At 35.3% G+C, this 25,260-nt stretch overlaps 1 protein-coding gene across 3 annotated transcripts in view; it reads left to right on the top strand.

Annotated features, from left to right (window-relative positions):
- Positions 1 to 25,260, top strand: part of DNAJB14 (DnaJ heat shock protein family (Hsp40) member B14) — a 51,241-nt gene that overhangs the window by 570 nt on the left and 25,411 nt on the right. For 2 of the 3 annotated variants that reach the window (XR_012434974.1, XM_045392691.2), the window contains exons 2-3: positions 15,719 to 15,890; positions 23,911 to 24,056. Coding sequence is in view for 2 of the 3 variants with exons in the window: in XM_045392691.2 (XP_045248626.1) it covers positions 15,719 to 15,890; positions 23,911 to 24,056 (318 nt within the window). In the remaining variant the exon portion in view is untranslated. The remainder of the gene's footprint in view (positions 1 to 15,718; positions 15,891 to 23,910; positions 24,057 to 25,260) is intronic. The other variant, XM_005555536.4, reaches the window with a different exon arrangement.

Raw genomic sequence — 25,260 nt, 5'->3', positions numbered from 1 at the left:
GAGAGGAACGGGGTACTCTAGTGGCTAATCTCAGGTGCCATCATTTCTGAGATCTGTAGAAAACTGTTCCCAAAGCAAACATCGAATACCTGAGATGACATTGCTTTTCCCTGGGAGAGAGTTCCTTTAAAGAGCACACATTCGGCAAGAATGGTCAAGAGTCAGTAATGATTGCTGAATAGTATCTGATTTGATAACACCAGAATTATCGACGAACCAAATCTCTGAGGAATATGGTACTGGGTTTCCTTTAGTTGAATTCAGCTTATTTATTGTCCTACTCAATTGGCTTCAGAGTAATAATAGCCAACATTTATTGAGCACTTACAAAGTGCCAATAGTTATGCCTAACATTTTGCATGGATTATTTCATTTATTCCTCAGAACAATTCTGTGTAGAAGTGTGGGATTCATTTGACCAGGTTTACCCACATGGAAACAGACTTTTTGATGAATGAATGAATGAATTAGCAAATGAATGAAAATATCTTACCCAAGGTCACACAACAATTAGTGGCAAAGTCAGAATAGTAGCCGAACTTTCAGACTTCAAAAAGCCTTTAACCACTACACTGTTGCCTTGCCGTTAGTTTTTCCAGATTGAGAAGAAAGTTATCGATAGAAGAAAGTTATCGATAGATTCAATTAATTGTGGAAAATTGTTAATGAAAATACTTGTTTTGTTGTCTCTTAAATTTTTTTTCCCTACGTCGTTGAAGCCCTGTGCTCTTTGCTTTTCTCTCTATCCTTATTACATTGCCTTCTAACACTATACCCGTGAGGACAGGAAAATAAAGTTAAAGAAAAGAGTTAATAATTTTTAAAATTGTGGTTTAAAAACCCACCAAATTTACGGTCTTAACTATTTTTAAGTGTACAGTCCATTAGTGAAGTATATTGACATTGTTGTGCAGACTCTTAAGAACTTTTTCATCTTACAACACAACTGTGTACTAATTAAACAGCTCCCTATTGCCCGGTCTCCCAATACCCTGGCAACTACTATTCTACTTTGTGTTTCTGTGAATGTAACTACTTTAGTTACCTCAGATAGGTAGAATCATGCAGTATCTTTTTGTGACTGTCTTACTTCACTTAGCATAATGTTCTCACATTTCATTTATGTTGTAACATGTGAAGGATTCCTTTTTAAAAGAATACTGAATAGGCTGGGCGCGGTGGTTCACGCCTGTTATCCCAGCGCTTTGGGAGGCCGAGGCGGGCACATCATTTGAGGTCAGGAGTTTGAGACCAGCCTGGCCAACATGATAAAACCCCATCTCTACTAAAAATACAAAAAAGTTAGCCAGGCATGGTGGCGCATGCCTGTAATCCCAGCTACTGGGTATGCTGAGACAGGAGAATCGCTTGAACCCAGGAGACGGAGGTTGCAGTGAGTCAAGATCGCAACACTGCACTCCAGCCTGGGCGACACAGCAAGACTCTGTCTCAGAAAAAAAAAAAAAAAAACACTGAATAATATTCCATTGTATATATATACCACATTTTGTTAATCCATTCATCTGTCTATGGACATTTGGGTTCCTTTCACCTCTTGGCTATTATGAATGATGTTGCTATGAACAAGGATATGCAAAGATCCTGCTTTCCATTATTTTGGATACCCAGAAGTGGGATTGTTGGATCATATGGTAATTCTATTTTTAGTTTTTGAGGAACCACAATAACAGTTTCTGTAGCGACTGCACCATTTTACTTTCCCACAAACAGTACGTAGGGTTTCAGTTTCTCACCATCTTTGCCAACAACTATTTTCTGGTTTCGTTTGTTTTGATAGTACCCATCCTTGGGTGGGAGGTGATATCTCATTGTGGCTTTGGATTTGCGTTTCTCTGATGATTAGTGATGTTGAGCATCTTTTTATATGCTTATTGGCTATTTTTATAACATCCTATTTTTGGAGAAATGTCTATTCAAGTCCTTTGCCCATTTTTAAATCACATTACTTGCTTTTTTGCTGTTGAGTTGTAGGAGTTCTTTGTTTATTCTGGATATTAACCCCTTATCAGATACGTGATTTGCAGATATTTTCTCCTATTTATATGTTGCCTTTTCATCACTTCGTTGATGGTGTTATTTGATACACAGTTTTTAAGTTTGTTGTAGTGCCGTTTGTCTATTTTTGCTTTTTTTTTTTTATGCTTTTGCTGTCATATTCAAGAAATCATTGCCAGTAGTTAATTATTTTTGAATCCTCCCCTACTGTTGAATATGATTTCATGTAGTCATTATCTAGTCCTAGAGGGACAGTTTTAACATTAAGTGAGTAGGCAGTCTAGACAGAATAACTTGGCTTTTGAAGTCTGACTCCACCTACTAGCTTGTAACCTTGTTCTTGAGCAGGGTGGAGAACCTCTTTAGCCTTTAGCTTTTTCCTCTTTAAAACGGAGACAATGTACTAATCTCATAGTGCTGTTGTGAGGATTACATGGGTTAATACAGGTAAAGCATTTAACAGTAAGCACTCAATGAATTTTGGTGTCATCCCCATTTTACAAGTGTGAAGCTCTGAGAATTCTTAAAACCCACCCAAACTTACACAATCTATCATGCTTCTGTCATGCAAACAATTTGAATGAATCTCCTAAAAGACATTATAAGATACCAAAGCACAACACAATTTGTTGCCCTTAAAGACATGAATGTAGGAAAAATTAAATATGAGGGTGAAAGTTGGTAGTACAAATGTAAGGCAGTATGTGATTACCAGTTAAAGTGATAGGGGATAACTATGTAGTCCAAAAACCTTAGTTCAGATGCAGATGTTGTCTCTGACTCCTTTTTAACCACTGACAAATTACTTAACTTCTGTGAGCCTTCTTTAGTTATATGTAAAGTGAAGATGTCATCACAGGATTTATGTGAGCTGAAATAAAGTTATGTGCCAGTATTCAGAAAAGTGTATTTTATATAGAACATTCTAGAAGATGTTTATTGGCACAATTTAAGAATTCAGGAGAGAGAAAGATCTAGGACATTTGTGTGAGATCCTGATAAAATATTTCATATAGAAGTTGAAGCTATTGGTTACAATGAGATTTTACAATTTTAGCCCTGAACTTCACTTATACTAGTCCACCACCAAATTCTTATAACTCAGAAAGTTGACTGAATGTTCGTCTGGATGTGCTTAAACTAAGAGAGGCAGAATAAAAGATCACATTTTGATTTCCATTATTCTTCCATGATAAGTGGAAAAACATGAGACTAAATTCCTGCTAGATTCCAGGATTTTTGTCCTCTTAAAATTTTATTTATGCCAGGTAAGAAGTCTGATACATAAGACACTTTCAGAAATTGGCAAGAGTTTTTCTTGACAAAAAACTTGATCCCCAAATGGATCTAGGATATTGTTTCTTTCCATGTTTTTAGTTGAGAATATTATTTTACAGTTTACTTATTGCAGTGGACTTCTAAGTGAATTCAGTTGTACAACTTTCAAATATTTTATGAGTTTAGGTTTGAAAGTATTGATATATATGAATAGCTACCACATAGAAAATATAAATATTCAAAAAAATGTCAGTAAACAGAACTCAGTAACTGTAGTTTCTGAATAAACTGTACATTTATTGAGTTATTGATACGTTCTGGATTTTCAGAGAGGGATGCAATCTGTTTTAATGCTTTACATTGCAATTTTAATACTTTAATGTTTCATAATAATTGGGAGATAGTTTGAAATGTAGATTTTTTTTTTTTTTTAGAGAAAAGCATTTTTATTGTTTTCAGGGACACTGTAGTAATTTGAATCAATTGGTGGCTTACAGCTTCAAAAAAGACCATTCTTCATCTACTGTAATGAATGGATAAGTATGATAATCCAAATTATATATTGAATAGTATATAACTCGCAGCATCCATCTGCACAATAGCAATTTAAATAGTCCTTTTTCTTTCTAATTTTTGCTACATTATTTTAAAATTTATATCTAATAAAAAATTCAAAGTTCTGTCTCTTTTTGTCTATCTTAAAATGGTTTAAAAAGTAGCTTTTAAATTTGTCATTATACATCTGGAGTATTATCCAACATATTCTTTTTAAGATAATTTCATTCTTTTGTGTTTCTGACTTAATTAAAATTTAGTGACAAGTACAAATTATACATTCAAAACAATTATTTCTGTAGCACCAACTGAAGTGTTACAGAAATGATTTCCAAATTTCAGCTAGTAGCCAAATTATTTCAGATATTACAGTTGAAGAAAGAATACTGATTTGGGGTTTGAATCTTGATTTAATAATGATGTGACCTTGGATATATAGCTTAATCTTTCTGAACCTCAATTTCCTCATCTATAAAATGGGGTTTGATTTATTCAACAAATTTTTACTGAATATACATTTTTCTGTCCCAGACAATATTCTAAGAACTGGGGATTCAGTGGATAGTAAGACAAAGTCCTTGTCCTCATGGAGCTTACATTCTAGAGGAAATATGAAGTATATCTGTCTGGTATATGACACAATAATTCCATTTCTGTCATTGCCTCTTCCTTTCCTGAGCCTCAGCTTTCTTGTTTATAATCTTCACAGGCTTATTGTGAGGATATTTTATTATCTTAAGTGCTGTAAGCATGTCATGTATTATTTCTATAGGAAAAAAAACTTGCATAGTGCCTTGGGGTTGATAGTATGTTTGTCTCTTTTGTCATTTGTTAAAGTAATTATTTGAGGGTAAGATAATTGCTTTATATTAGGAGTAATCTTAATCTGGATTCAACTACTCATTCCATGCTTAGTTAACATTTATTTCTTTTGCCTTGCTGACTTCATCTCTTACCTTGCCTGTGTATATAGCTGCTGTCTGTCTCCTACATCTAAAATACCTTAGCAGTCAGGAACCATTTTAATCTTAATTATCTTTTTTACTCCCATGATGCCTAATAGTATTTTGCATATATTTGTGACATCTATGGGCCTGGATTTTCTGGAGTGATAACTATTTATTTAATTTTACTCTCTTCAATAAAGATAATTTGTTAAATAAATAACTAAATGAAAATATAGCTGTAAGGCTTTCTATATTAATACGTTCACAAATGAAGCTTTTCTACAATCAGCCTAAGTGTTCAAAAAAATATATATATATATATGGATTGTCTCTATAGCAAAAATTTGGAAAGCGTATAAATGTCCATTAGTGGAAACTGATTAAATTCATTGCATTCATAAACTATGCACCTATTAAAAATGATGACATGGACCTATGTTTATTTCTATAAGGTGATATATCTAATGTGTAAACAATTGAATAAAATTAAGCTAAAAACAGGTAGATTCTTACATTTTTAGTTTAATGATGTCTAAAAAGCTAGACAGCTAGCTAACTAGAGTAACCAAAAGGGTATAGCAATTTTTTGCAGGGGGAGGGGAGGGTTGGAAGGGGATTTATAAGTGATTTTTACTTTGTTATTTTATTTATTTATTTTTTTGAGACAGAGTCTCACTCTGTCACCCAGGCTGGAGTGCAGTGGCACAATCTCAGCTCACTGCAACCTCTGCCTCCTGGGTTCAAGCGATTCTCCTGCCTCAGCCTCCGAATAGCTGGGACTACAGGCGTGTGTCACGACACCGGCTAATGTTTGTATTTTTAGTAGAGATGGAGTTTCACCATGTTGGCCAGGCTGATCTCAAATTCCTGACTCCTGACCTCAAGTGATCCACCTGCCTCATGCCTCAGCCTGCCAAAGTGCTGGGATTACAAGTGTGAGCCACCACACCTGGTTGTTATGTTTTTTAATGAGCTGAACATACATGTTTGTATAATCACACAAATAAAAGCTATTTGTATTTTGTGAGAAAGATAAAACATTATTTATTTTTCAAATCATGTGTTCTGATATTCAATTCAGCTAATGATATACATTATATAGGAGTCCAACAGAAACAGGAATAAAAATAGATCTCAGTTCTTCCTTTTTGGATTATCAACATAAATATTTTAAATTATATATTAACTTTTTCATTGGTCTTTAATATGGAATATACTAAATTACATGCAGATTATGTTAAAACTCCTAGTAGAGCAGTATGTCTGGAAGGTAAATGCATAAAATGAGATTAGATAAAATCTTTCATAAAAGTGAATGTTCTCTGGTTTATAGGTACTATCCCAATTAATGTTCGTAATACTGCACATTATTGTAAAAGAGATCCCATGTGATAACTAAGACATTTAATAAATCAGGAAGATCCAATGTGTTCTAAATTCTCACGGTAGTTGAACTGAGTCATCTTCTTAGGCATCGGTTCCAGTGATTATTGGTACTGACAACCTTGCTGATTCCATTTTTAAGATGATTAAACTAGATTTTGAGGCCCAGAAGTAATATAACTTGTCCACATTTTCACTTGATGGAGCCAAAGGCTGTGTAGTATGAGCTCATGTGTGCACACAGCTACTGTTAGGCAGAAGCCCTATGCATGAAATTCCAGAAAAAATTTCATTATCATAGTAACTGCCAAAAATCTGTAACAACTATATGATTCTGCTCTAGCAGTATCCAAAATTTAGGTGTTAACATGGAAAATGTCCAGAGGAACCATGGAAGAACATGTTTGTGCTGAAAATGAAAGGGGGAACACACAGATAACTTCTAATTAGCATGCATTGGGTCATCGTGGCCACCTTTATTTATTTTGTTTTATTTTATTTCATTTTTAAAAATTTTTTGAGATGGAGTCTTGCTCTGTTGCCCAGACTGGAGTGCAATGGTGCAATCTTGGCTCACTGCAACCTCTGTCTCCCAGGTTCAAGCAATTCTCCTGCCTCAGCCTCCCAAGTAGCTGGGACTCAGGCATGCACCACCATATCCAGGTAATTTTTGTATTTTTAGTGGAGACGGGGTTTCCCCATGTTGGCCAGGCTGGTCTCAAACTCCTGACCTTAGGTGATCTACCCGCCTCAACCTCCCAAAATGCTGGAATTACAGGCATGAGCCACTGTGCCCGGCTGGTGGCCATTTTTAAATATTAAACCTATATAACCACTTTCATATCTGGCTCTACAATTTTTAAAAAGTATTTTTTTTTTTCATTTATTAGCCGAAATAGTTATATAAAGAGACACTTCCTCCTCCACCTGTCTTATGGTTATGCAGTGGTATAGTTTATATAGGAAAATCATGATAAATGCTTGATTGCTTTTATCAGTTTTCAAGAAAAGGAGGCTGTTCCTTTTCATTCTCCAAAAAATAGCAAGTTATTATTGTTTAGGTTTTTGGTCAGTGGGAGCCCCTTTATATTAGTACATTTAGTTTTGGAAAATTTTGAAATAATTTCAAACTTACAGAAAAGTTGCAAGAATAATATAAACTTATACAAATACAAAATAATACAAACAATACAAAGAATACTAATTTCCATATACATTTTATTTGCTTTGTATTTGTTAAAGTTTTTACATTTGCTTTATCATGCCCTTCCTCTCTCCCTCCCTGCTACCCTTCTCTCTTTCTCTTTCTCTTTCTACACACACACACACCACAGTCTATTTTTTCTGGAACCAATTAACAGTAGTTGTAGACATGATCTCCCATTACCCTAAATAATTAAGTATACATTTTCTAAGACAAGGACACTCTCTTAGATAACCACAGAGTAACCATCAAGTTTATGAAATCAGTGCTTACACCTTATTCAAATTCTGCCAGTTTTCTTAATTATGCCCCTTATGGCAAAAAAGCACATGTCACATTTATGTGGCCATGATGTTTTATTCTCTAGATGCCATCATTTTTTTTCTTGACCTTGGTATTCTTGATGAGTATAGGCCTTTTTTTTTTTTTTTAATCTCTGCTCACTGCAACCTCCACCTCTCGGGTTCAAGCAATTCTCCTGCCTTAGCCTCCCAAGTAGCTGGGATTACAGGCAGGCACCACAGCGCCCGGCTATTTTTTTTTTTTTTTGGTACTTTTTAAGTAGAGACGGGGTTTTGCCATGTTAGCCAGGCTGGTCTCAAACTCCTGACCTGAAGTGATCCACCTGCCTCAGCCTCCTAAAGTAAAGTACTGGGATTACAGGCGTGAGCCACTGTGCCTGGCCTAGGCCAGTGAGTTTATAGAATTTCCTTCAACTTTTTTTTTTTTTTTTTTTAAATAAATAGAGACAGGGTTTCACTGTGTTCTCCAGACTGGTTTCGAACTCCTGGGCTCAAGTGATCCTCCCACCTTGGCCTCTCAAAGTGTTGGGATTACAGACATGAACCACCATGCCTAGCCCTTAATTTGGGTTTGACTGATAGTTCATTATATTTGTTTTTTGTGTAATACCATGGAACTGATATATGTTCCTTTATTATTATTTTTTGAAACGAGTCTCACTTTGTCACCCAGACTGGAGTGTGTAGTGGCATGATCATGGCTCACTGCAACCTGTCTCCTGGGCTCAAGTGATTCTTCTACCTTAGCCTCCCAAGTAGCTGGTACTACAGGCATATGCCACCATGCCTGGCTAATTTTTGTATTTTTTGTAGAGGCAAGGTTTTGCCATGTTGCCCAGGCAGATCTGGAACTCCTGAGCTCAAGTGATCAGCCCACCTTGACCTCCCAAAGTGCTGGGATTACAGCTGTGAGCTACCGTGCCCAGCTGATGTGTATTCTTAGTGTAACATATCAGGAGACACATAATGTTGATTTGGTCCTTACTGGTGAGGTTACTTTGATCACTTTGTTAAGTTAATGATTGCTGTTTTTCCCCACTATGATATTAGTCTTTGAGATGGAGTCTCCCTCTCTCACCCAGGCTGGAGTGCATGGCACAATCTCTACTCACTGCAAGCTCCGCCTCCTGGGTTCATGCCATTCTCCTGCCTCAGCCTCCCGAGTAGCTGGGACTACAGGTGTCCGCCACCACGCCTGACTAATATTTTGTATTTTTTAGTTGAGACGGGGTTTCACCGTATTAGCCAGGATGGTCTCGATCTCCTGACCCCGTGATCCACCCGCCTTGGCCTCCCAAAGTTCTGGGATTCCAGGCGTGAGCCACTGCGCCCGGCGGTGTTATTCTTTTCTTACTTGTATTTAGTACATGTTTTGTAGGGAAATACTTTGAAACTGTACGAGTCCTGTTACTCAACGAACTTTCACTATCTCTTTGTAGCATCCATTGATTATTCTTTCCTGAATAAATTTCTGATGGTTGCCAAATGTGGTTTTCTAATTCCATAATTCCTTCTACATTTATTAGTTAGCATTCAGCCTCAATTATCTGTTATGGATTCATGGTTTCCTATTTAATCTGTCATTGTCATCATTTATTTTGGTGTTCAGATTTAGTTAGTGGGAGCCCCTTCAGGCTGGCTCCTGTTTCTTTTGGACATCTCCTCATTGTTCTTTGAATTTTTCAATTTCCTAACACAAAACAATTTCAGGTTCACATTTTACTTTCTCTGCCCTAGGAATCAGCTAGTTCTCCAAGAAGTCCTGATTCCTTTTACTAAACAATGGTATTTAGAAACTAGGTGTAGATACTAAATGAACTCATAGCTTACAGAGGTGTCATTGCTTCCAGCCTTATCAGTGGACAGAGTCAGGAAATAAATGTATGTGTGAATGCATGTATGTATATTTATGTATATATGTGTGTTATATGTGTTTGTGGTCTACACATATCTATAGTAATTTGGTCAATGTTAATTTTAGTATCTGTGATGCATGCACACATATATATTGTATTCACATACTTCCATTTTTAGTAAAATACACAGGGTTCATTCTAGCCATCTCCATTTCCATATTTGTGATTCTGTTCTCTGTTACAGAATGAGAAATGTGGCTACCATTATTTGCTCATTTTGCCTTTTATGTAAAATTTTGCATGTATTTTAGCATATAAAAGCCCATTGGTCCAGGCCCTCTTGAGCTCAGCCATGATTTTGGTTGTGACTGTTTCTATTTTTTAATTTATTTTATTTTTTGATATAGTCTTCGTCACCCAGGTTGGAGTGCAGTGGCACAATCTTGGCTTACTGCAACCTCTGCCTCTTGAGTTCAAGCAATTCTCCTGTCTCAGCCTCCCGAGTAGCTGAGACTACAGGCGCGTGCCACCACACCTGCTACTTTTTGTATTTTTAGTAGAGACAGAGTTTCACCATGTTGGCCAGGCTTGTAGCAAACTCCTGACCTCAAGTGATCCCTCTGCCCCTGCCTCCCAAAGTTCTGGGATTACAGGCGCGAGCCACCGCACCTGGCCATGACTGTCTCTTGAGTCCCAGTAAGCTTCCTTGGTTCAGGGTTCACAGGCGTTGCCAGCCCCAGATGGCAAAAGGAAGAGAAGGGAAAGGAAGAAGCCTAATTTTTCTGTTAGAGGAGGGAAAGACAGGGGAAGCCCACCATTTAGAAAATATTCAAACCGTGTCTACAGTGTTAGAAGATACTGCTGTTACATGCCGTATGCTCTCTCTTAACCATCATTTAGTCTTAGCTGTATAACTAACTATACATTTAATGCTTACTACTACCAGTCCTTATGTCAGCATATATGTAATTATTTTGGATTCCTAACACCTGTTTTATAGTGGCTTCCCAGAAGGGCTTGTGGGAACTAAGTTCCATTAATTCTACAATGTTGAAAACAGTTCATTTGTGACCTTACTGCTTGAAGTTGGTTTGGTGGATACAAAGTCTTTGCCTTACATTTTCTTTCCATGTGTATCTGTGTTAACTCCATTGTTTTATGCAAGTACTACTGATGAACAAAGTCTGATGACAATCTAATTTCCTGTCCTTTATAAGTCATTTTCTCTTTTTGCCTAGATGTTTAGTTAATTTTATTAGAATATGTCTTGGTGTTGCTTATTCTTGTACAATATTAGGTCTGTGATTTGCCCTTTCATTTAATAGTTTCAGATTTTTTGTTTTTGTATCAGAAAAGTTTATTCTATTCTTTTGTTTTTCTTCAGTACTCATTGTACGTATGTTGGATCTTTATTGTTAATATTTGCTGTTTTCTCTTGAAACTTTTTTGTCTTTTTCACTTTAAAAAATTTTTTTTAAATTTCCCTCTGGTATATTTTCTTTCTCTTAAATCATTATCTGTTGTATTTATGAGTCTTTGTTTCTTCTAGATTAGTCTTTTTTTAATTGATTTTTTAAAATGTCTTATTTTTTATTGAGTTTTATCATGTAAGTTTTTGATAGATAATTTCTTCTTTTTTTTTTTTTTTTTTTTGAGACAGAGTCTTGCTGTGTTGCCCAGGCTGGAGTGCAGTGGCACAATCTCAGCTCACTGCAACCTCCACCTCTGGGTTCAAGCAATTCTTCCACCTCAGCCTCCTGAGTAGCTGGGATTACAGGCACTGGCCATCATGCCCAGCTAATTTTTGTATTTTTATAGAGACAGGATTTCACCATGTTGACCAGGCAGGCTAGTCTTGAACTCCTGACCTCAGGTGATCTACCCGCCTAAGCCTCCCAAAGTGCTGGGATTACAGGTATGATCTACTGCATCTGGCCAATAATTTCTGATGTTGTAATTTTGATATATATTGTTCTTTTATATAATGCATTATTTTTTAGTTTTTTCAGCTTGTTTTGAAGTAGTGAAGTATTCATCTGTTTTGTTAGCAAGTGTTTGTGGTATATATTCATTGTCTTCAGAGGTTTAATTTGTATTCATCCTTTTCTTCTTATAATTTTGTACCAGATTTGGCTTCTGTCATTTTCTTTTACTCATTTTTATGTGCTGTTAGACTTTCTAAATACGTAGCGATCCTTCTGTTTTTGTGTAATGTTTAAAAATGTCACCTTGCTAAATGAGATCTTCTCATTCCTTTATCCTTCCCTACTTTTATCTGGAGTTTCTCTTTTTGTTTTTTTTCTGTTTTCCCTCTCCTCTTCAGTTTGGGTCCTGTTCCCAGCAGTTTCTTCTTGGTATGACTTTGTTCTGGAAGAGAGCTTTGGTTGATTATTTTTAAAGGCGTGTAGTGACTAGAGTCTTCCATGCCCTTAAAGTTTTATTGTGGACCCTTGCACTTGTGTACTATTGTATATTGTAGTAGGCAAAACTCATTCCTTTTTACGCACTTTCCCCAGTTTTGCCTGCTGTGCTATATAGAGAGTATCTGTTGGTTATTTTTATTTTTATTTTTTTATGTTCTGTGGGCTGGCAAATTCCCCTTTATTATACTCCACTACCTACACAGATCTTGTAGCAGTTGGTGGTTTGTCCCCACCTTCTTATATTTTGGGATTTTGTGCATGAGATTTTCTCTGATTTTATGAAGGAATTTGGAGAGATTTAAAATTTAAGCTGCTGTCAGCCTTTTTTCCAGAATTCCCACGAAAGTTTTTATGTTTAAATGTTGTGAACCACTACTTCCCTTAGACCATGCTGGTTTCCATTGTGATTGCAGACTAAATACAGACTGTAGTTTAAAAATTGGCCAGACGTGTGGCTCACGCCTGTAATCCCAGCACTTTGGGAGGCTAAGGCGGGTGGATCACTTGAAGTTAGGAGTTTGAGACCAGCCTAGCCAATATGGTGAAACCCCATCTCTACTAAAAAAAAAATTACAAAAATTAACCGGGTGTGGTAGTGGGTACATGTAGTCCCAGTTACTCAGGAGGCTGAGACAGGAGAATCACTTGAATCCCGGAGATGGAGGTTGCAGTGAGCCGATGTTACACCACTGCACTCCAGCCTGCCTCAGTCTTTAAAGAAAAAAAAAAAAAAGACTATGTTATATTTCTCATTAATAACTGTAGATTGGTACCTAGTTGAGTGTGTGTGTGTATATATACACACACATATATGTAACATAACATTATGTATAAATATATATACATTTATTTATGTTTTATATTTATTTATATATAACTATATATAAAAATCGCTTTATTGAGACATAATTCACATACCATACAATTTGTTCATTTCAATTATACCATTCAGTGGTTTTTTAGTATTTTAGCAGAGTTGCACAACAATTATGGAAATCAATTTTAGAATATTTCCTCACTTCAAAAAGACACCTCATTACTCTTTAGCAGTCATTCCTCATTTATTCCCAGTTCCACCCTCCCCTGAACCCCCAGCTTTGTCAACGATTCATTTACTTTCTGTCCCTGTAGGTTTGCCTGTTCTGTACATTTCATATAAATGGAACCATATAGTATACTATCTTTTGTGACTGAAGTCTTTCACTTAGCATAATGTTTTCAAGGTCCATTCATGTTGTAGCACATATCAGTACTCTGTTTCTTTTTATTTTTGAAAATATTTCATTGTTTGGATGTATCATTATCCATTCATCAGTTGATAGACATTTGGTTGTTTCTATCTTTTTGCCATTATGAATAATGTTGCAATGAACATTTGTGAGTCAGTTTTTGTATGTTTTCATTTCTCTTGGATATGTACTTAGGAATGGGATTGTTGAGTCAAATGGTAACTGTGTTTAATTTTTTAAAGAACTACTAGATGATTTTTCAAAGCAGCAGTACCATTTTACATTCTCACCAGAAACTTATTAGGGTTTCAATTTCTCCCCATCCTTCTCAACATTTGCCATTGTTCATCTTTTGGATTATAGCCATCCTTGTGGGTGTGAAGTGATACATGTCTTTGTGGTTTTGATTTTTATTTCCCTAATAGCTAATGATGTTGAGCAACTTTTTTGTGTGCTTATTGACCATTTGTTTTTTTGTTTTGGAGAAATGTCTATTCAGATCCTTCACCCGTTTTTTTAACTTGTGTTTTTGATCTTTTTATTATTGAAATGTAAGAATTCTTTATATATTCTGGATACATTTTTTTTTTGAAAATCAGTTATGTTATTTGTAAACATTTTTTTTCATTCTGTTGATGATAGCCTTTGAAGTACAAAAGTTTTATATTTTGATAAAGCCCATTTTCTCTATTTTCCTTTTATCACTTTTACTTTTGTTTCTATAGTTAAGAATATTTTGCCTAAATCAACATCATGAAGATTTACTTCTGTATTTTCTTCTAAGAGTTTTGAAGCTTTAGCTCTTACATTTAGGTTCATGATCCATTCTGAGTTAATTTTTGTGTCCAGTGTGATGGAGTCCAAATTTATTCTTTTGCATGTGGATAGGTAGTTGTTGACCCACAAGTTCTGATATGTAGTATTTTCATTTCTATTCAGTTCTAAGTATTTTGTAATTTCTATTATAATTATTTCATTGATACACAAGCTGTCTAGATTTTTGTCATTTTGTTTTTTCAACCCATTTGTGATTTTTTTTTTTCTTTGAGACAGAGTCTCACTGTCTTCCAGACTGGAGTGCAGTGGTGCGATCTCAGCTCACTGCAAGCTCCGCCTCCCGGGTTCACGCCATTCTTCTGCCTCAGCCTCCCAAGTAGCTGAGACTACAGGTGCCCGCCACCATGCCTGGCTAATTTTTTGTATTTTTAGTGGCGACGGGGTTTCACCATGTTAGCCAGGATGGTCCTGATCTCCTGACCTCGTGATCCACCTGCCTCAGCCTCCCAAAGTGCTGGGATTACAGGTGTGAGCCACCACACCCAATCCATTTGTGATTTTTTTTTTTTAGTTACATTTTTTGTAATTGATTTATCACATAACTGTATTGTGCTCATATATTGTGGTATATGTATATGGTACTAATTCTTTGAGATTTGAAGAGTACCACTCTATGGTCTATCAATAATGTGGGCCTGTGAGAAAGGAATATTCACCAGTTGGATATAATGTTATATCTCTTAGAAAAAGCTTATAAATTTGATGTTTAACTTACCTGTATCCTTAGTATTTCTTAAAATTTACCTTATGTCAGATACTGATTGAAATGTGTTAAAATCCACAATGATGATGGATTTCCCTTTTCCATTAGTTTTGATAAAATTTTTTACGTTTAGTTTTAACTTTTATTATGGAAAGTTTCAAGCACACACAAAAGGAGAAAAAAATAGTATAATCAATCCCTATCACTCACCTGTCTTGAACCATTATGAATATATATGGCCAACCTTATTTCATACACATTCCTTCTACCCCTACTTTTATGCTTCTCCTCCCCAGATTATTAAAAAGCAAATCCTTGATAAGACTATTATTTTTTTACACACATTGTTCACATTTACTCTCGTATGTACCACACTATTTGCGTACCATTCCTTTTTGCATCTCAGCCTATCTGTAAATGTTTTCCTTTTGCCTGAAATGTATATATTACAGTATCCTCTAGTGAAAATCTTTTAGTGATAAATTTTCTATTTGTTGGAAAATGTTTTTATCTTGTGCACTTTCTGGAAAATTAGTGCATAACTCAAGTAAGCAGTTTATTTTTTCTGAGCACTTGAATGATAATATTCCAGTGTCTTGGCTCCCGTTGTTGCTGTTGAGAATTAAAGAGGAAGGCTAAATTTCTGTTATTGTGTGGATGATCTCATTGGCTGCTTTAAGGACTTACCTCTTTTTCTTTGGTAATCTGCAGTGTCACATGATATGATGAATAATATTATGTCATAAATAATTGAATGATTATAATCTCCAGTTACTAGCTTTAACTTAACATTCTACTTGTAGGTGGTGATTAGTGTTCTGTAAAAAGTTAAGTACATAAGGGAATGCATGCTAATTAAAAAGATCCTATGGTGAATCTTTTTAGAGAACACAGTTCATAATTTGTCTGCTTTAAAACTTTCTTCTCAGGATCTTGTGTATGTACCTTGATGTAAACAGGCACAGTATACTTTATCTTTCTACAGCACTATTGGAAATAATTATGAAAAATGGAAGCACGGCTGGAAATAGCCCTCATTGCCGAAAACCATCAGGTAGTGGTGATCAAAACAAGCCTAATGGCACAAAGGACAGCACATCTGGTAGTGGTGAAGGTGGAAAAGGCTATACCAAAGACCAAGTAGATGGAGTTCTCAGGTAGGAATAAATATGGTTTACATCTCAATCATAATTAGTATTGTACTTTTTGATGTTATAACACCTGAAAAAAGTGAAATATAACATTAGAAGAATAGACATCAAAGAATTGAACTCTGGGTTTGTCTTATGCTTCATATTCTTTATAAAACCAGTCTGTAGGGGCCGGGCGCGGTGGCTCAAGCCTGTAATCCCAGCACTTTGGGAGGCCGAGACGGGTGGATCACGAGGTCAGGAGATCGAGACCATCTTGGCTAACACGGTGAAACCCCGTCTCTACTAAAAAATACAAAAAAAAAAAAACCAAAAAACTAGCCGGGCGAGGTGGCGGGCGCCTGTAGTCCCAGCTACTCGGGAGGCTGAGGCAGGAGAATGGCGTGAACCCGGGAGGCGGAGCTTGCGGTGAGCTGAGATCCGGCCACTGCACTCCAGCCTGGGCGACAGAGGGAGACTCTGTCTCAAAAAAAAAAAAAAAAAAAAAAAACCAGTCTGTAAAGTACCAACTCTATAGAATATTGTGTTTTTTAAAGTAACCTCAAGTTACAAAGCTTTTTCCAAATAATTTTTTTAAGAAAAATTATTGCAGCTTTTTGACACAATATGTTGTTTGCATAGCAATATTAAAAGAGGATGAAGAATTGTTTTATTTTACATAGATGAAAATGGGAGAATTTCATGAGAGGAATATTGAGTGTAATAGCAACATTTTCAATTTCCTACTTATATTAGTGAAGGATTTTTTTCTATTTATATATTTTTTAAGGCTATATATATGCAGACACTATAATGTCTTGTCTTTTTGTATATTTTTAACTCTGATTATTCTGTCTCTGTTTTTAGTTTTACCTCATGATATACTTTTACTTCAAGCAGAAATGTTAGAGTTGAAAAGCTATAAACTGGGTTTTGGGTATCTGGCTTTTAAAAATTTTATAAGTAAAAGGTTTTCTGCAAATGAGATGAAACTTTTGGAAACACTAGAAAAAAGTCTGTTTTGTTTCCTGCTAAAGCTTAAGGAAGCTGTATTGATATTGTACTGATATTACTTTGCTAGGGAAACTAAAGATTAAGAATTTTGAACAGAGATTAATTCAAGAATCCTCATGGAGAGTGAATAATAATATAGTGAACTGACTCAAGTGAAGAGTAGTTAAAATTAGTTAGGTTAAATCTCTTTCTCAGTTGTTCTTTCTTGTCTCTCTTTTAATTTTATTTCTTTTTTCACCTTTTTACCCCATTCTCAACTTTTTATTTACCATAATTTGTAACTGAAGTGTATTTTGAGATATAGGTTTTATTTATTAAGGAAAGTGGTTTACCATATCTTAATTTTATTTTATTTTATTTTATTTTATTTTATTTTATTTTTTATTTATTTATTTTTTTAAGACGGAGTCTCGCTCTGTCGCCCGGGCTGGAGTGCAGTGGCCGGACCTCAGTTCACTGCAAGCTCCGCCTCCCGGGTTCCCGCCATTCTCCTGCCTCAGCCTCCCGAGTAGCTGGGACCACAGGCGCCCGCCACCTCGCCCGGCTAGTTTTTTGTATTTTTAGTAGAGACGGGGTTTCACCGTATTAGCCAGGATGGTCTCGATCTCCTGACCTCGTGATCCGCCCGTCTCGGCCTCCCAAAGTGCTGGGATTACAGGCTTGAGCCACCGCGCCCGGCCCATATCTTAATTTTAAAATCAAATACCCATATATTTATACTTTGCATTTGTCCCTATATATTTAAATGCAAAACTTGGTTTTAACATTTTATTTGAGAGTGATTACAATGAGAAAAAAGGATTCTCTGGGTGTGGTGGCTCACGCCTGTAACCTTAGCACTTTGGGAGGCCAAGGCGGGCAGATCACCTGAGATCAGGAGTTTAAGACCAGCCTGGCCAACATGGCAAAACCTCATTTCTACCAAAAATAGAAAAAGTAGCCGGGCATGGTGATAGGCACCTGTAATCCCGCTACTCGGGAGGCTGAGACTGAAGAATCACTTGAACCCAAGAGGCAGAGGTTGCAGTGAGCCAAGATCGCACCACTGCACTCCAGCCTGGGCGACAGAGCAAGCCACCTTCTGAAACAAACAAACAAATGCACAAAAAAGTATTCCTTAATCATGGTAAAGCCATTATAGAGTATTTGATGAGTATGAATGAAGCACTTTGAGAATATAAATAATGCTACTAACCACTTTTATACCTATAGTATTGTATCAGAGGTAGCTGAATAAGTTAAAGAAATGAATAAGTGAGAAACTTACTTTTGAAATTATTTCGTAAAAAACTTTTGTTAGTAAGCAGTATGCTTGAAACATGTTCCTGGAAAACACATCCTAAAACAAATTGTACTTGCTTATAGGATTTACTTTATGTTGGGAGAACATATTCTCAAGGGTTCAAAGAAAGTTAAATGTATTATATATGATGTTTTTTTTTTTTTAAGAATATAGAATCACCTATATATTTGAAAGTCTACCAAAAAACTATGGTTGAAAGTTTTGGAAAAGAAGAATCTCCTAAATCTGGTGTTTTTAAAAAGTCTGTTTCTTCATTTCCTCTACCCTAGCCTTGAAAGAAAAAGAAGAGTAGTCCAAGGTGTGGTAGAAATAAGGAAGGAAGAGCATTGATGCCTCTTTGTTCTGGTATTGATTATATATATATGTGGGATGGGGTTGGTTTTGTGTGTATGTGGGTGGTTGTGTGTGTGGTTCTCCAAAGCCCAGAGGAACTGGCTCTAGGCAAAGAAACACCTTGAGAATGGAAGAATGAAAGATGATGGTGAGTGTAGATACGCTCTGTGTGTGGCCAGAGTTGGACAGGTGGAAACATAAAAGGTGGAGGGAATTTTTCTGTTTTCTCTGTCAAATTGGAGATGAGGTCTTCTGAGAGTAAGAAGAAAAGAGATGAGGTTGAAAGCTTAAGAGAGTGGTAAAAGTATGGAATATTTGCAGAGGATAAAAGCAAAGGGAATGGAGTGTGACTGATTTAGCTTTGAGGCCCAGCCACATTTGAGACCATGAATTCTTTAGGAGTGGAAGAAATAGCTTAGTAGTATACCTGTATTAAAGATTGGTCCCCTGGTCAGTAATCTTATTATACCTTTTTAATTAAATATAATTTTTGGGGGGGACTAAATATGATTGGAACAGTCTCTAAGAGAATCCCTACATTTTCAAAATACTTCAGTCTGTACTTTATGTGAGTTTCTTAGCTGAATATACCTTTTCGCTTATATTAGCCTTCATAAGTGTTGCTTTAGTGAGGGTACAGATCACCAGCAAACACTTACATGATGTATGTTTTTGTTTTTTCTTTCACCTATACACAGGGGATTTTTCTGAAGAAAGCCATGTTATCTTGTTGGTTAGCATGATTATGCAAACAAGTTGCTCAGTAACAATTTGGCTCAATTGGGAGAAGTCTTGCAATAATACTGCATCCATTGCATAAGTAAGAGCTAGCTTATAGTAAGACTGAGGAAAAAGTGTGTAACTCTGTAAACTAATATTCTGTTAAACTTGGCGATTTTTTTTTTTTATTTGAAGCATATTGAAAAATAATGGAGACAAAGTTGTCATGGATCTTATTTGAAATTTTTAATATACCATTGAGAAACTTTAATGTATCATTTAAAAACTTTACAAGATCAGTGTGAAATTATTAATGGGAGTATCATTGTATTTATCAATTAGAAACACTGTACAGCTGTTAAGTCAATTTAATTATGGGGATTTGAATTTAAGATTTGATTTAAGCTTCAGTTCTTTGAGAAGAAAAGAAATCATTTTGCTAAACTTATAAAATAAGTAATTCCTTGTCTCAGGAATAAATAAATGTTTCCTTAAACACTAGTTAAGTTTGGAGTATATTTAAATAATTAGCTATATAGCACACATGAAAAAAAGAGAATCGAAAAATGACCTTCCTCTCCTACCAACTATGCTTCCATGTACATAAGAGAAGACATAAAGTCTGGACCAGGCAGAGTTTTCCCATTGTTGAGCTCCACACAGATCCTTTTGGCCTTTTTGTACATTATTTCCTTCCAAGATAGGTAATGGGTTACTCTTTTTAAATTTATTTTAATTCTTCAGTGAGGCAGGAGAAGGTTTTACTCTTTTAGAAAGCAGCAGATTGTAAAAAGTGTAACAAACAGATGTAGCTGATGAAAAGGAGCATGATGAACAACAATGTGAATGAAAATAGATACCTGAATGCTAATTTCTCATTCAGGTGTGAAAAATTAGGTGAATGGGTATATTTGGAGCATTACTTCAGCCTTCAGGCTGTCCATTGGTGATGATGACTTTATAACCGCTGGCTTCTCAAGAATTTCTGCTCTAATATATAATGAAAATTTAGTGCAGAGAAGATATGGTAGAGCTGGATACAGCTAAGACTTAATGAAATAACTGTTTTTCCTGTCTAGCCTTTTTTTTTTTCCCTCGTCTGTGGCAATTCTTAACTTTATGACCCTATCTAGAGCACTGTAGTTTTTCACCTACTTTGTCTACACTATCCAGCAACCTTCTCCTGTGCTGGCTTTTTAAGTTGACCAGGCTTTTGTGCTCAGTAATTATAAACAAGACAATTTAGAGACTTAATCTGGAACATAATTCAACCTCCTACACACTCAAACCAAGCAGTAATGGCTTTAGGATTGTTCAGTGTTTAACTTACCTTTTATTTTTTGCATTCAGGTAGTGTCTGCCATATTCATAGCTGTATACCTTGTCTCACAGTCTGTTTCACTTCTGTTAACTGCTTCTCTTCTATTCCAAATGACTTTTATTACCAACTACATTTTCATGACAGCATTCATCACATTTGATCTGAATGTGACTTTTTAGATCCCCATCATTTCTGCTCTCAAATTGAAAGTCATCTGTCCATCCATCCAATATATATGGTGAACAAAACATAATCCCTGCCTTCAAAGAATCTGTAATCTAGAAGAGTTGTCAGACAAGTAAAGAGGCAAATGTAGTACACTGTGGTAATTGTTGGGATAAGGCTAAGTTCAGAGGATGTGGGGAGGATGTAAGAGGGGCAGCAAACCTACTTCTGAGGAATCTGGATTCTTAGGAAAAGGAGGAGTTAAGCCAGAGTCCGGAGAGTTGTAGAAACTAGCTAACCAAGAGGAGAAGCAGAGAAGGTGTGCTTAGCACCAAAAACAGCTGCAAAGATCTAGGAGGTAAGAGAGTCGGCTTCAATACTGATTGTAAGAAAGAAACAGGAAGATGATAGGTCGCTTTGAAATCTGAAGGGTATCCTTTTTTTCTGTATTCCAGTTCTGAGACAGCACATTTTCAAGTCGGATAAACAGATTTGAATTCTTACTTGTGAGGCCTTCCTTTATTACTTATTTGAAATAGGAGGCCTGCCCTTCCTTTCTGTTTCTATTAGCTACTTTATTTTTCTCCAGATATTTATCACCATATGATGTACATTATATTTTACTTATATATTTGTTTATTGCTTGTTCTTCTCCAAATTGTAAATTTGTGATTGTTTTATTCAACACTGTAGCATCTGAAATTGTACCTAACAGAAAGTAAATATTTGTTGTTAGTAAATATTTGTTGAAGAAATAAGTCCTCATTCTCATCTGTTACCTGATTATGTGAATTTAGGCAATTTACTTAACCACTCAAAGACTGGTTTTCTCATTGGTTAAATAGCAATAATGTCTACCAAATGAGGAGTAAATGAGATAATTTGTGTAAAATAATCAGTATAATAAAATTCTATAATTCTTTATGTGAAATCTTTGTGACCAAATGCAATTTGGAATTCAGAATTCTTCGTATTTTAGAGAGGTACTAATATAGTCGGCTCTCCATCTATGGGTTCTGCATCTGTGGATTCAACTAACTGTGAATTGAAAGTATTTGGTGAAAAATAACAATACAACAATAAAAAATAATACAAATTAAACAATAAAGTGTAACAGCTGTTTACATAGCATTTACATTGTCTTAGGTATTATTTATAACCTAGAGATGATTTAAAGTACATGGGAAGATGCATAAAGGTTATATGTAAATACTACACCATTTTATATCAGGGATCTGAGCATCCATAGATTTTGGTATTCAAGGAGGGAGGATCCTGGAACTAATCCCCTGTGGATACCAAGGAATGACAGTGTATTATATATTATACATCTTAGACTCTAGGGCAGCAGTCCATAACAAATAGTAATATATTGCAGCAAAACATACAGGTATTCACACTTAAATGGGATAAATGAAGATTCTGTAGTAGCTTCACATCTTTTCAGGTCAGATTTTTGCCTAGAGGCAAAATCTAAGTCCAGTTCAGTTTTTTATGCAGTAAAATTAGTTATAGAATGACTTTGATTTTTCAGAGCTTTATGGATATTAGAACATTGATATGGGATCGTGGACCTGTACCTAACACACAGTAGGTGTTTTATAAATGCCCCCCATTTCCTTTATTTCTATCACATAGTTTCTACACATTTCTAGGAGAATGAGTCTCCACACAGGTGGGGATCATTCTCTTTTTTTGTTTACAGATACATGTCAAATACCTAGAACACTGGGCATAGTAGGTATTCAATAAATATTATTGACTAAATAAAGGAAATGTCATGTTTTTGAAATAAAATTGACGTATGTTAATGTTTTTTAAGTCTCTAAAGTAGAAAAATCCAATTTTAATTTCTGTAAATTTATATAATTTTATATTGCTTGCCCTTTTAACCTCCAATTTCATATAACAAATGATAGATGCCTTCATTATATAAAGAAAGCTAAGGCTCATTTACTTCGAAAATATTTACTGAGACCCTATTGTGTGCCCAGCACTGTGATATCTAATAGGTTTAATAGTTAAAAAAAAAAAAATCAATCTTGTCTCTTTTCTTTGAAAACTTTGAATCAGTCTTTGCAGTTCTTTTGCTGCCAGTGTCCACTTATACCCTAGATCATTTCGCCAGTCACTACCTCTGTCTACCTCTGTTATCAAGCCACCCACACATGGAACACATCTAAAGTTGCAAAGTACTCTCCAAAAATTTTGAAAATGTACTGTGGTTTTGTGAAAGTAAATTACTAGATTGTGGAAGAAGGTTGGCATCCACTTGTACTTAATGTTCTCTGTTCCATTCAGAGTATTTCTTTTCTAATCCTAATGTACTTTAAATACTCCAGGCTTAAATCTGTTAAATATTTAAGGTACAAACTGTATGTATATAATCTTTAGAAATGTGCTTATCACAATGAAAATCAGGGATAACATTTTTTGAGTACCATGTTATATTTTATCATGAGATGTTATCTTTTTCAGAGAGTGACACAGATAAATTATCTTCGGCATAACAGGGCTGGCTGGGTGCAGTGGTTTATGCCTGTAATCCCAGCACTTTGGAAGCCTGAGATGGGAGGATCATTTGAGGCCAGAAGTTCGAGACTAGCCTCAGCCCCAACATAGCAAGACCCCATCTATACCAAAAATAAATAAATAAATAAATAGGCTAACTTAATTTGACATTTAAACCATAGAATACTGCAATTGTTTTGCATATACTAAACTATTGATTTGATAGTTGGTTAGATCTACATTATGCAAGAACAAAATTTTTGGAATGTAATGCATGTTCATTCTTAGCTGTGACACGCTTTTGAAGAGTTTTGGAATTACTTTATCCACTATGAGTAGTAAAAAATTGTTCATATTGTCTCATTTTAGTTACAATATATGTTCTGACTTTCATCCATGATTATTATGGGCTTTGCTTTACTTCTCTGTACTTGTGATACCTTACACTAAGGACATTTTCATGGTTTACTCTTCTTAGACTAGGGAAGAGGTTGGAGGAATGGTCTGTGGTCGAAAAAGAGAATGAAGTAAACTAATCCTTAAAGAGATAAGCCATCATTAGATTTTGAGAAAGAGTCCACAGATAGTTCTTTATACCATTCTAATAAATTAAAAAATTAGAGATATTACATGACCGTCTTCCTTGAAATTTACATTATAACACACTTTCTTGTTCACAGCATAAACAAATGTAAAAATTACTATGAAGTACTTGGAGTTACGAAAGATGCTGGTGATGAAGATTTGAAAAAAGCTTATAGAAAGCTTGCTTTGAAGTTTCATCCAGACAAAAACCATGCACCTGGAGCAACAGATGCTTTTAAAAGTAAAGTAAACCTTTTAAAGCAATTTTACTAAGCTTTCTTTAAAATTCACTTTATAGTGTTTCAGAATATTAAATTCTGCTTTTGGACTGGTACATTTAGAGACCAGCACAAGCAAGGGTCTGGAAAATCCTTTAAAACTTCAGTATTAACTGGTCATACCCGAAGTCAAACGAATGCAGTTTGGCTTCACAAAAGCAATATTCCAGTTCTGATACAGTCTTAAGTAACTTTTCTAGGCACGTATGCATGCTTTCTTGTTTACCAGGAACAAGTAGGGTGATGATTATGCATGAGCTTCTAGCGTATTGCCATCTGGTTCTAAATGAACTAAAAGCAAAATATAGTTTTTGTGAGTTTTTAAGGTACAATAGACTGGAACTTGGATATTTAAGAAAAATCTCCCCAGAGTTCTTTTATTTCTATTAAACTTTGCCCAGTTTTTTCATTTTATATATGTAGTTTTAGCTAATGTCATTTTTCTTTTTAAAAATATCATTCCTCTTGCCTACTATTTATTTTTTGTTTTCCATCCCAATAGTCTTTAAATTTTTTGCCAATTTAATAAATTTCAGGGAAGTGATTTTGTCATTTTATATTTTGTTAAATACAATTTATTTGTAATAATTAATTTCTAATTCATAGTTAAATGCCTAAATTTGTGATTGTTCATTCTTGTGAATTTGGCATTCATAAAGCCAGTGTATAATATTTACAGTACAATGGTGGGGTCTTAGAATCACTGGAAGTAGATACTCATTTTAAACATCTTCCAAAAAGATAGAAGAATCAATTGGTGCTTCATGAAAATACTGATAAGATTGTTTCCAAAACAGTTTTGTTTCTTGAAGGAAGTTGCCAAGGAAAATACATTTGGGAATTAATAATATATTCCAATAAAAGCCACTGCCAAAGTGGTGCTGGTGACAGTAAATTACCACTGTGACAGGGAGAGACGTCTCAGTTTGTTTCCTTAAAGTAAAAGTGGCATGTTGAAAGTACAGGAAAAGCTTTACTCGAAAACACTAACTTGCAAATTACATTTCCATCAGTTCATTACCTGAAGAATGTGTCCAGAAAATAGTGCCATTATTTTCTTTCCTCCAAATACACACCTTTATTAAACAAAAGTAAAGCTTTCATTTTTAAAAATAACACAGATAATAGCACTTAGGTTAATTTATAATTCAATAGTACAGAAAGTTG

Source organism: Macaca fascicularis, chromosome 5 (assembly GCF_037993035.2).
Source record: "Macaca fascicularis isolate 582-1 chromosome 5, T2T-MFA8v1.1".
Lineage (NCBI taxonomy): Eukaryota > Metazoa > Chordata > Mammalia > Primates > Cercopithecidae > Macaca > Macaca fascicularis.
Note: the sequence above shows the minus strand (reverse complement) of the source record. Positions and strands in the feature narration are given on the sequence as shown.